General features: G+C 41.4%; 1 protein-coding gene across 1 annotated transcript in view; it reads left to right on the top strand.

Annotated features, from left to right (window-relative positions):
- Positions 1-13,501, top strand: part of ERBB3 (erb-b2 receptor tyrosine kinase 3) — a 103,230-nt gene that overhangs the window by 64,231 nt on the left and 25,498 nt on the right. Inside the window, exons 5-16 of the mRNA XM_088473059.1 lie at positions 711-773; positions 1,458-1,576; positions 1,668-1,806; positions 2,494-2,607; positions 3,826-3,946; positions 5,630-5,703; positions 5,799-5,889; positions 7,128-7,330; positions 9,948-10,080; positions 10,365-10,455; positions 10,542-10,696; positions 11,649-11,705. Coding sequence (XP_088329185.1) covers positions 711-773; positions 1,458-1,576; positions 1,668-1,806; positions 2,494-2,607; positions 3,826-3,946; positions 5,630-5,703; positions 5,799-5,889; positions 7,128-7,330; positions 9,948-10,080; positions 10,365-10,455; positions 10,542-10,696; positions 11,649-11,705 — 1,360 coding nt within the window. The remainder of the gene's footprint in view (positions 1-710; positions 774-1,457; positions 1,577-1,667; positions 1,807-2,493; positions 2,608-3,825; positions 3,947-5,629; positions 5,704-5,798; positions 5,890-7,127; positions 7,331-9,947; positions 10,081-10,364; positions 10,456-10,541; positions 10,697-11,648; positions 11,706-13,501) is intronic.

Here is a 13,501-nt window from a genome sequence, read left to right as displayed (position 1 = left end):
TGGTCATCTACAAGTGTACCAGTTCACCTACTTTCTGGTCAAGTGGGGATTGTGATCACATCATTTACTGCTCCCTTCACACTTGCCTTCCCTGTGGGCAGCTTTAACTCTAGCAACAAAAGCTTAAAAATATCCCTTGGTTGGGAGGGCGTGCAGCCATTCCTTTATATCCGTATCATACTCTGAGGCAGCCAAGCTGCCTGGCAGCTGTCCCTACATCCCCGAAGGCGACTGCGTGCTTAGGGAGGGCATCATCATCTTCAGAGTTGTAACTAAGATACCCCATGGGATACTCCTGTTCTACCAAAGTAGCAGGTAATATGCTAATTTTAGGCTTCTGGCTACTGATCTGGAATGAGGATGAGGTTCATGCCCATCACCAAGAAATGGTCAATGGCTTTTCCATACATATTTTTTGTGTGGTTGTATTGTCTCTAAAGCCAAATTATAGGGCACGGGCCTGAAGCCTAACCAAAAGCTGTGTTCACTTGGCCATGCCAAGCCATACCACCCAACAGTTTGCTTTTATTTGTCTAGGGCAAGTTATACAATGAAAGTGTCCGAATAGTTCAAACGTTTCTAAATAAACCCTTGCGTGTCCAAAAATATGTTTTAATTGTCTATGTAATTAACGTTACAATCCTCTACAGTGGCGTGACACTTATTTCTAAACTGCTGCACATGAATGATTGCTTTATTCTTTCATGCAGGTAAGCCATGCCATGACTCCTGCAATAAGTGCTGGGGACCGGAAGAGGAAGACTGTCAGAAGTGTAAGCATTTGGGTTTTCCCTTTAGCACCAATAAGTTTGTCACAACTTATAGATGTCATCAATAAAACACACACATCACTCCAAAACAACAGGGTGACACACTAGGAAAATCACTGAACTCACTGCACATAGTAATGCTGTGTATGTGCTATGCTACAGCTTTCCTAACACCGTAGTGACAACTCAGATATAATAACTGCTGTATTCAGTTATTTGTACCAAAGCATACCGAAACATAAATCACCACTGTATCGTTCTGCATGTACAATAACACACTGGGCCTCATGTAGTGCTAGGAGCAAGCCCAGCTAAATGGTACAAATTTGCACATGGACAGAGCAGGTTGCAATGCACAAGGTGCTAATACATATATTTATTTGTTTATTGTGCATGCAGATAAAAAATAAATACTGTACTTTGTGGATCTTTATTTTAACACTGCAATCTATAGTACCACCTGAAAATCTATCCGTACAGTATAAATTTACCCCCTCCCTTCAGTGCAACATGCATGCATTGCACTTTCTAGCAGGATTGATCCCTACCTCTAAATGAGGCGTATTTATAGTGAAGGTGATTGATGTCATGTCTATTGGGTAGTATTAATTATTGTCGCAATAAAAATGTGTCCTGTAGTAGCCATGATTAGAGCTTACATTTTAAGGAATGTATCTCTCCACACAGTGACAAAGAACATTTGTGCGGCACAGTGCAATGGACGTTGCTATGGACAGACTCCCGCTGAATGCTGCCATGACGAGTGTGCGGGGGGCTGCACAGGTTCCTTAAACACTCAGTGCTTTGTGAGTACTTCTCATTGAAATGCATCAGAAGCCTCCTTTACATCCCAAGTTCCACACTCTCTCATACCTAACTGTCTCTGTTCTCATACAGTCATGTCGGAACTTTAATGATAATGGAACTTGTGTCCCACGATGTTCTCAGCTGATTTACAACCCTCTGACCAGTCAAATGGAACATGGCCCTGATGCAAAATTCCAGTATGGAGGATCATGTGTCAAGAACTGCCCCCGTATGTATAGGCAGTCAGGGAACTGATGTCTGACTCTCCTTGTATACTGTACATATGCAGTGTTTTATTATATTCCTTAAAGTATAACACAATCTAAGATGAGAGCTAGTCAGTTTCCAACAACTTAGGTGGCTGAGGCATTATCTGTAGTGAGAAAGCTATGGGCAGCAGTAATGATTCTGGAACAGCTACTAAGTGGGAAAGTTTATGAGAATATAACATTGGGGGGTTTTCAGTTATCGGTAACTATGTACAACTGCTCACATAAACTATAATTATGGCACAGTAACACAGGTTCTCCTGCAATTCTATATGGGGTGCAGGAAAGATCTGTGATGTTGGTGGTAGCGAAACGCCAGAGAAATGGTCGGAACGCTGGCACATCATGGTCATCACCAATAAATTTGCACCCCACTTTTACTGTAAACTTGTACTGTGCAGGGGATGCAAACAGATGGTTCATCGTCCAGTTGTCGGCAGTCAGTATGTCCACAGCATGATATTGACGGGATAATGATAATGTTATTTAAAGCATTGTAACAGTGTCTGCATTATAACGTGAAACATTCTGCTTTACGTACATGTTAAAGTTATAATGGTGACACTGTTACAATGCAGACTATAAATAAAATAGATTTGAATGTGACATATTAAGATAGTGACATTTATCTGGTTTGTTCTCTTCAGATAACTTTGTGGTGGACCAGAACTCCTGTGTTCGTGCCTGTCCCAGCAGCAAGATGGAAGTGAATAAGAACGGGGTCAAGATGTGTGAACCATGTGCCGGGCTGTGCCCCAAAGGTAGGCATCAGTTATTGGGAACATCACAACAATTTCATCATACAGTCTATTGCTGACCTCTACATTCCACATCATCACGTATTTTTGGGCTGATCGTGATGAAAGTTATAACTCAAAAATACAGTGTTAGGAATTGTCAGCAACTCTAGTTTGGCTCTTGGAACTAATATAAATGGTAGAAATATTTGTGTCTAAGTCCATTCTAGGAAGCCTGGTGGCACTCCATTATAGGCCCATATTCAATTAGAGGCGAAAAGCTGCGCTCGGCAAAAGGTTTTCGCCGATGCGTGGTTTTCGTCTGTTTCCGAAGTATCGCCTTATTCAATTCCAGGACGTTTTCGTCTTGGCGAAAACTCCATAGGCAAAAACAGGCAAAAGTTTCTCCACCCAAAGGCAGGAGAAAAGAAGTGCAAAAATCCATATTTTGGGATACAAATTAACCCTTTGGACATCCCCCCCCCTAATGACTAATTAGGCAAAAAAAATATTATCTTAATTCACCCCTAAAAAACGTCATTTTAGGGGCCAAAATGCAATAAGAGTTGAAAAATGGGCATAAAGTACTGGGACAGGTATTTTGGGGTGCTGTATGGATGGGACAAGTGTTTTGGGGTGCTGTATGGATGGGACAGGTGTTTTGGGGTGCTGTATGGATGGGACAGGTGTTTTGGGGTGCTGTATGGATGGGACAGGTGTTTTTAGGATTGCAGTTGGCTGCAGCAGGTGTATTTAACATGTTTTTAAATCTGCACTTTATAGACACAAAAATATACTAGTACCCATTGTAATGTACCCCCAATTTAACTACAGCAATTATTTTTCCCAAAAGAAATTGCTTTCCATCATTTTTCCACACTTATGCAAATATGCATGTAACAGCCCTTTGACTTAAGTACCCTAATAACTTTTATTAGGGTTATTAATACACTTCTTTATGGACTTCCCGTGTCAGTTATGCGTTTTAGGGGGTACAGACTGATTTCCACAAAAAAAACTGTCCTTTTCGCTATTCGCTGCATTCGCACATATGCATATTAATATTCACCTGTTTTGCAATTGAATAGGGTGAAAAGCGGGTGTTCGCATTGTGAAAGTACGCGAAAACTTTGTTTTAAAACAGGCAAATGAGGCGAAAACATTGCGCTTTTTGCCGATCTGAATTCTTCATTATGGTCATTAATATGAAATGTTCTGTTTTTTCCTTTCCCTTATATCCAGCTTGCGAAGGAACAGGACTTGGTAGTAAATATCAGACAGTGGATTCCAGTAACATTTACAAATTTGTTAACTGCACCAAGATACTGGGCAATTTGGATTTCCTTACCATTGGCCTCGATGGGTAAGATGGAAACCTGTGATTTTATATACACACGATATGTAATATCAATTTGTAATCTTAGTCATTTTAACATGCTCGTAGCATATTCTGATTCTTTTTTGTTGGCTGACAGTGAAAAATCAGAGCGTCTTGCAAGAATATTAGGGGCCTATTTATCATTAAATATTTGCAGCACATTCCCTGAAAACATCTGTTTTTGGGGATACTCGGAAATATTTAGTATCCCCCAGATGTATTATAGCGGGATCACAGCAGATATCTGCGGACCCTTCATTTCTGACAGCAGCCTCTTTTCGGAGCCCCAGTCCTTGTATGTGCAATTTTATACATGCTGGCGCTGTTATCGGATACTGCAATGCATTCATGGGTATTGCTCCCAGATCGTCTTGCCAATGTGATTATTGATAATGGGTCCCTTAGTCTACCCCCACATGGAAATAGTTTGTAATTTGAATTGCTCATATATTACACAATGTGGGCTCAAGACAATAAGCAATTTAAATCAAAATCCAGTTAGGATTCAGATGGTTTTTGATTGGGAACACTGGAGAATTCTGTCTGCCATAGTTCCGGAGTTGCTGCTGACGAGTCTGACGATCTCCTGCAGCGCTGATGATCTCCTGCAGCAAACTTCTTTCTAGTGACAGGCTGAAGTGTGCCTGTGACTAAGAGGCTGTTCACAGGAGGGATCAGTGGTCACTTCTCTCGCTGTAATGCCACTGAGGTGAGCTGGGTGCAGGGGGAGGCTGAAGTGTGCCTGTGACTAAGAGGCTGTTCACAGGAGGGATCAGTGGTCACTTCTCTCGCTGTAATGCCGCTGAGGTGAGCTGGGTGCAGGGGGAGGCAGGCGTTAAACATGTACCTTCCAGTTAAAAATGCATGGAAAATAAAATCAGGTAACAATTGACCTTTGTTACTTGCACTATAGCCAAGAAACTGTGCAATGTGTGATGGATAATGGTTTCTGAATTCAGGCCCTGATTTAGAGCCGGACGCTCTGACAGAGCGCTCGCTCTGAATCAGGGCCGTCCCTCTGTTTTTTTTGAGCGGCCTCCTGGCTGCTCGCATAGCTGTGAGTGACCACCCACAGCTATTGCGAGCGGCCAAAAAGATGGTCGCGATGGTCAAGAACATCGCAACCATTTGGCTTGCGATGAGACCCTTGTGGTAGGGTCTCGTCTGCCGCAAGCCCTGGAGGGCTTTCGGCTCTATCAGAGTGGGGCCGGACCCAGACGGTAGGCGTTCCCATGGGAACGCCTCTGTCTGGCCAGCCATGCCCCCAGCATACCCACCAAAGGGGGCGTGCTGTCACTCACCATCGACAGCACGCCCCCTTTGTAGCGAGACCCGGAGCGACGGGTTTGCCGTCGCTATCCGGGTCTCGCGCATGCGCACAACGGAACCGGCTCCCTCATGCGCATGCGCACTGGGCCAACATCGACCCGCTTGCGAAGGCTCATCGCTCGCGAGCGGGTCTGAATCAGGCCCTCAGTTCCCATGTCTATTAACATTGTACATATTCACAATATACTGAAACTCTTCATTCATGGGAGTTGATCTGACCAGTTATCAAAACTAATGGTTGTAGCAGAGAATTCTAATCTCTAGGCAACACAACGTGAGCAAGAAATATATTGAAAAGTAGATTAAGTCTTTGTAGGTTAATATTGTGTATGATTTTAGGGATGAATGGATGAATATCACTGCACTAGACCCTAACAAACTGAATATCTTCAAAACGGTGCAAGAGATCACAGGTAGGAGAAACTCCATTGAGACCTTGAATAAGTTTTATAAAATCATCCACAAACCATTCAGAATGTCTGTCTTCTCATGTACATCTCAACTACAGGATATCTAAACATCCAGTCTTGGCCAAAACATATGAATGACTTCAGTGTCTTCTCCAGCCTCACTACCATAGGAGGTCGTACGCTCTACAAGTGAGTCTCTATTGTCCCTGTGTTATAAGAAGAAAATATTTCTATGTATAATGTGACATAAGAGCTGTAAATTCCAAAAAAATATCATTGCGTTAACTACAGTACATCTGTAACCATGACTCCAACATGTGTATGAAAGTGTGACCGGGCCACAGAATCTGAAAAGGAGGTTGACAGAAAATAGCTCTTTTTACAAAATGATATTTTAGGCTAATCTTTATGTGTATGTGATATTTACAGATGTGTCCTTATACATCTAGCCTCAATACGCCACGCAGCGTGACTTGTCTGGTGTGAGTGACCTGCCAGGTACCATGCTACTGTGCTAACGTTGAGCCTCTTATTTTTATTTTTTTGCCGAAAATGCGTCTAAGTCACAATGCAATGCGACTAGGACAGCCGACTCTGCTGATTAACTTGATACTTGGATATCTGTGTGTAACGGAGTTGGTATATGAACCGCAACGGAACTTGGAATGAAAGTGTTGCGTCCGTTACATTGCAGCACTTCGGATACAGATTCAGGGACACGTATACAAGTGTCACAAATCAAATTAACCTGCACAGTCTGCTGGTGCATCCTAGTCGCATCGCATTTCGAATTATATGCATTTTCGGCAAAAAATAACGCCCAACGCTAGCAGAGATTTGCAGGACCTGGCGCGCTGAGAAGGGATTTTTAGCGCGACTGCAGAAAAGACGTGTAAGAACACATCTGTACTGATTTGCTCTGACATTGTGCAGTGTGTTCTAGACTACAAATAAACATCCAGTGGAATTCCAGGCTGCCAGAATGGATGATCAAACATAATACAAACCTACAGAATAGCATTATGACAGAAAAGGATATAAACAGCTGCATTTTTCCTAAGAAAAAAAATAAATATTTTTTAAAAGTTCATTAAATATAGTGTTACACTACATATTAAAGTGAGTTTTCTTTGTCTGGTAATATATTTCCATCTTCTGTCAATTCCTTAATAGTTATTCAGTAACCTAATATTTTATATTATTATATAATTGAACAGATAATAGTACTTGTTTTCACATTTGTTGTCTCACTTTCATTTAAACTTTTTATTGAAGATTTAAAACAACACATTTGGAAACTTTCAATTAATGACTTTTTTTATGCAAAATTTCCTCTGAGCCTTTATAATACGATGCACTACTGTACTTTCTCTCCTGCCTCCCCATGTACTCCAAAGGAGCGCTAACCTCTCACTTACCTATTGCAGCCGCGGGGTCTCACTTCTTGTGATGAAAAACAGCAACGTGACGTCTCTGGGTTTCCGCTCACTGCGTGATATAAGCGCCGGGAAAGTTTATATCACAGAGAATGAGAACCTTTGCTTTTATCACACCATTAACTGGACAAGTTTATTTACGACAAAACGACAGAATTTTGAAGTAAAGAATAACAGGCTTAAAGATTCCTGTGGTAAATCTTACAATGGTTCTGACAGATTTATGTTGCTTTTGATGTGTGTATGTGTGTAATAAATTATATATATATATATATATATATATATATATATATATATAATATATATAATATATTTTCACTGTATATGTTGCAATACTGGGGCAGGCGATAGAGAGTTCATATTTTTTCCAACAAAATTTTTTTATTGAAGCAAAATAAGCATATGACAGAAAGTCAAACATAAGCACATACATTTGTAAATAAAATGTTTTACAGAGGAGTAACCATTGTCTGGTATTCAGACATAGTCAATTACCAACATTTTATACAATGGTAAACAGATAAAAATAAAATATAATAAAATAAGATAAAACAAAACAGTGCGAGCCCGGGTCTGTAACACCAACTCCCGTATCCAATTTATATGGCATTAAGGGAAATCGGGGGGTCTTGTTCACTAACACGTGTCTCACACCAAAGTGTGTGTCTGAAACATTTCCACACCTGGTCTTTAAGTGACTGAGACAATGTGTCCATGTAGCTTTCCCAAGTTTCAAAAAACTTCTCTGTGAATTTTTCTTTTTGTAACGAGGCTTCCAGCCATTCCATTCGGAAAATGTTGAAAAGTTTTCCTAAGAATAAGGCTAGTGTAGGAGCCGTGGGTTGCAGCCAGACTTGTAAAATACATTTTTTTGCTACTGCCGATAGAATAATTAGTAGTTTTCTAACCCCTTGTGCCATTCTAGTGCCCATAGGCATAATACCGAATATTGCCTATTCAGGTGTTAGGGGCAAATAACTCACTAAGTGTCTGGTAATATATTCCCTATCAGGGTCCAAAACCTCCGTATTATTGGGCATTCCCATAGACAATGCATCAACTCAGCCCTCTGCGCTCCACAACGAAGACACGCAGAATTTTCCAACAGTCCCATGGCATGTCTGCGATGGGGAGATAAATATGTTCTATGTAGTATGTTCATGAAAAGTTCTGTATATGATGTTGCTGGCACCAATTTGATGGATAATTCAAAGGATCGTAATAGTGTTTCTGTAGTTAGAGAAGGAAAGTACTCACTACATTGCGCCAGACGAACTTTCTGGGTATCGTATTGTATGGGGGTGTGTAAGAATGAATAATGCACTGAAATGGCCTTATATTGGGGATTTTCTCCCATTAACAAATAGTTTAGTCGATTACTATGATCATCTGGAGAGAGTTTCCTAGAAAGACTGGCTACATAGTGTTGGGCTTGTAAGTACGCCAGAGGTGAAGATCCGAGTATTGGATATTTTTCTACCGCTTTTACAAATGTCAGCGTTTTTTTTGAATTGTAGTCTATAAGTTGTCTAACTGAAGTGAGTCCCTGTCTGTGCCATACAGTAAAAGGTTGTCCTGCAACCCCATTTTGAAAATTCGGGTTGCGTGTGAGTGGGAGATGTAGGGATAAATATGAGTTTAGTGAATGTTTGTGGCGTAATATGTGCCACGTTCTTCTAGTGGACATCAACAATAAGGGATTAGCTTTTATTGTCACAGGTATTTCGTCATCGTGTAGGTGTAAAAAATAGATGATGCCAATATTCTCTAGGAAAGCCCCTTCCAACCTAGTATTTGCATATTGATCTTTATTGTGTATCCAGTCTGTCAAGTAGCGTAGATGAGCGGCATGGCTATATGCACTAATATTGGGTAGATTAATGCCACCGGAGTTGTTGAAGTTTTACCAGTCCAATTCTTGCTCTCCTACCATTCCAAATAAATGTGCGCATTATCCTCTCAATCTCCATTGTGTCTTTTTTAGTTAATAAAATAGGGAGTGACTGAAGAGGGTATAAGAGTCTAGGGAACAGAATCATTTTAACCAAGTTTGCTCTGCCTAAATATGAAATATTAAGGTGTCGCCATTTCTCAGTGTCCTACCTAATACTGCGTAGAATGCGCCTTATATTAATCTTGTATAGATTATCAAGGTGTTTGGGCAATTGTATTCCTAGATATGAGATTGATTTAGTCGTCCATTAAATGGTGATCTCCCTAAACCAGGCCGGGCGCGCAAATCCTTTTTTCAAATATAATGCTGTGGATTTCTCAAAATTAACTTCAAACCCCGAAACTGATCCTATTTCTTTTATACGTGTCATCAATGGTCCAAGAGTCCTCCTGGGGTCCGATATGAACAAAAGAACATCGTCTGCAAAAGCCGATATTGAGTTCATATTTTGCCATTGAGGCATGTTATACACAGTATTTAGTGAGTATTATCAAGATGAATCCTTTGATTTGCTATCTGGAAATAGTATATTAACTTTGCCACACAAAGGGTCAGTCCAACCCCTCAGAACAACTGTGAGTTAGTGCACACAACAGAGACCCACCTTTGCTGGGTACTTGCTCACCATGGTGATGGTCCCAATAACCTCCTACTTTCCTGTATGTACTGACTAGCACAACGGTGGGATATATACCTCAAAATTGGGACTGGTGGGTGGAATAATACATGCTAGTATAGTGTTAGAGTTCTTATTATATCTGAATATGAACATGGATAAAGTTATTGTATTCATATGACAAAAATATGTTTGGAATGTAGCTTATTACGTGTACATTTATGTTTTTATTTTTACACAGTAAAGGAAGGAAAACTCTGTGACCCTCTCTGCTCTATTGCTGGGTGCTGGGGTCCTGGGCCTGGACAGTGCCTGTCATGCAGGAACTTTAGTCGAGATGCGGTCTGTGTGCCATCCTGCAACCTCTTACATGGGTAAGTCTATAAAGTGATCATTAAATAGTTATTTGCATTTCAATATAATAGTCTGAGGGGTAAATTTACTAAGATGGGAGTTCTATTAAGAAGTGATGTTGCCCATAGCAACCAATCAGATTCTACTTCTCATTTATCTTGCACCTTTTTGAAGATAATACCTGGAATCTGATTGGTTGCTATGGGCAACATCACTTCTTAATAGAACTCCCATCTTAGTAAATTTACCCCACAGACTCTTTGGTGGGTTTTTTTGATCGTTCATATCCCTTTGCTTTGTGCAGTGACAAGAGGGAGTTTACTAGGAATAAAGTTTGTCTCCAGTGCCACACAGAGTGTCAGAAGATGGAGGGAAGTCTGACTTGCAATGGGACCGTAAGTACTGATTTTGAATCTAATAACTTTACCTATTGCTAAATGTCAATTTACTTGTTCTACATAGTTCTTCTTAATTCTGGCAGGGTGCAGACTCCTGTATGCAGTGTGCACACTACCGCGATGGGCTGCACTGTGTGGCCATATGTCCTCATGGAGTCATGGGGGAAAAAGGACCAATTTACAAGTACCCCAGTGGGACTAACATCTGCCTACCCTGTCATGAGAACTGTACCGAGGGGTGAGTTCTCATTCTGTGGCCTCATTGGAACACTGTATACATAATTTACAGTACACCTATTGCCTGCAAACCGAGGAGGCAGCCATCTTGTGGTCTTCCATACTCAGATTATTAACTAGAAACTGCTAAAATCACTGATCATGAGTTGTTTTGTGCTTGTAAAATGTCATCCACCTGCCAGGAAGCCTTTATACTAGTTACCCCAATCCCCACACCAAACAGGTCACTCATTGAGTGTTTCTTCCACTGGTGCCCCAACCATTAATGTGTGTTAGCATTGCAGATTGCCAGAACCTGTACTGCAGTCTAGAGCCCAGAATGTTTTTCAAACTGAGAATTCTAGCCATATTTAGAATACAACAGTAAGCTGCCGTTTCACTGTGGACAGCCGGAGCTCAGATTTACCACACTGTGACTGTAGCAGCAGCTGTCCTTTGAGAAGCAGCAGATTACTTTTACATTCCCCAGGTACTTTTGCTGTCACCAGAATTGTAATATTACATTGGAGGGAAAGTTGAGTGTTGCATTGGCATCTTCATTACCTGGCATATAACTGCTTCAGGAACCTGACCTTTATCCTCTCCTTATTCCTACACGTAGCAGGATGAGTAAATACCTTTTTTTCTTTAACACTATAATGCTAGGAATATGACAGGAACACTGTTTATACACTGCCTGCCATGTGCAGTTATACTGACTGGTGGGCAGAGAGTGCCCATCTGAGACCAACCTTACTGTAATATAGTGGGGGAAAACTATGGTAGTAGCGCCCAGTAGGTGAAGAACCTCTTTAACACACCTGTGGTAAAGCATATGTATGGTTTAAAGTGTCCACTAAGACAGTGCAGCGACATGAGGATTCCTTGTATATAACCATATTACCCAGATTCCTGCTTAATGTTTGTAATTTTGAGAATGATGTATATTATAATGAATCCTTTCTGTGTGACAGGTGTGATGGGCCTGGCCTACAAAACTGCAATAACTTGGTCCTACATCTAGCTGAAAGGTAAAGCTGTCTTATTGAGTTTGCCACTTACTGTATGTTTGATTAAACACTCTAATCACGCTCATTTGTAAAACACTGTACATACCGGAACACACAGGCAAAAGCGCACGCAGCATGGTCTATTGGCGGTCTCCTGTCTGCGGGTATAGGCAAATACCACTACAGATTCCTTCTCTTGTGTCCATCCGTGCAGGCAGAGTGTGCAAGGAGTGAGGCCCAATTCTAATGACATTGCACGCCGTAATACCGATTGGTACGTTCTTATACACCACCATCGGTCACACCATGGAAATTTGCGCCAGCCCTATGGCAGATACATTTTTGCCCCCTATGCCTGCGGCTGTGCATCTGGGACCACAGCCGTTTGCATTGACACGCCCACTGAACGGCCCATTTTTGCCTGCACTACTAGCCACCACCCAGCCACTGCCCATCACTTTTCCTCCACATTTCTGTCCCAAATGCAACAGGACCTTTGGGCGCACACTCTGTGTAACGCATACGCCGCAGGGATTTACAGAAATATGAGGTTAAAGAAAGAAGTCTCTTCATCCTTGTTAAAAATGGTGACGAGAAAGGATAATGCAGAGTTCCTGTATGTTAAAGGAGCTCATGTAAAGCACGCTTCAGTGAATTGCCGCAGCACTGGTAAGCAGATGCTCACAGAAATATGGTTTTGTGAAGTCAGCAACTTCAATGGGCTTTTTTTGAGTAGATGGACAGTACATTTACATTAGTGCTAATTGTTAGTGAGATTATCATTTAAAATTATAGATCTCTAATATAAAATGGACATAAACACACACAGGCGCCGAGAGGGTAGGGTGTATTTACCAATTGCCAGTGCCCGGCTTGTTTGAGGGACCCATGTCTGCCGCCCCCCTCCTTCTCACCAGCAGCCTCTCTCCCCAGCCCAGATCACGCTGCTGTGTGCTGGGCTGCGGTGGTTCTAGGGAGGCTACAGTCTCCTCTACCTGCATAGTGTGTGGGGGTGAGCGAGTGCACTGATCACCCTCCTCCCCTGGATCTGCCCCTGGCTGAGGGGCACATGGGACACCCTGTGCAGTGCCCGGCACCCATACTGTTTTTTTCAGTGTTTTTTTTGCAAGAGATGTGGCAATGACTCCACGATTGGACCCCCTATAGTACCTGGGCCCTGCTCTGTCTCTATGGCCCTACACTCATACACACGCTAACATATTACAAGTGAATACATATTACTACCTGTTATATAGATAGTAGACAAAAATTGAAAAGTTATAAAAAAAAGATGCTGTACTGCCAGGTGTAATATTTCTACATATCTTAGTAGTTAATCAAAGGACAGTTACAGTGTTCACAATGTTAGAATGTCCCCTATAGTAGGAGTCAAAATCTTTGGCTTTGGTTTCTTGGCTCCCATAATAACTGGCACTATGCAGAGAGAGGAACTGTGATGATAGTGAGCTTATGTTCCCCATACATGATGTGAGCTACAGAATGTCCAGAACAATTAGACTACTTTAGTATGTAAAGTAGGGCATTATAAAATGTGCTCTGCTCATCCAAGAAAAATAACACTATTAGCATTTAGTAATAAGGTTGAGCAAAGTTCTGCAGCACAATAATGATCCGTAATACAAACAACGTATATACAAAAGCGTACCAGCATACATACTCAAATTACATATGCACACATTGAATAAGTACAAAACCTATAGCATACTACTATAGTGTAGAACAAATTAAATGACTAAAACCGTAACAAGGAAAACTACAAGTAAAACTAGAAGTGAGACCAAAAGGAATAAAGCAAG

Source organism: Taudactylus pleione, unplaced genomic scaffold (assembly GCF_031769625.1).
Source record: "Taudactylus pleione unplaced genomic scaffold, aTauple2 ptg000130l, whole genome shotgun sequence".
Taxonomy (NCBI): domain Eukaryota; kingdom Metazoa; phylum Chordata; class Amphibia; order Anura; family Myobatrachidae; genus Taudactylus; species Taudactylus pleione.
Note: the sequence above shows the minus strand (reverse complement) of the source record. Positions and strands in the feature narration are given on the sequence as shown.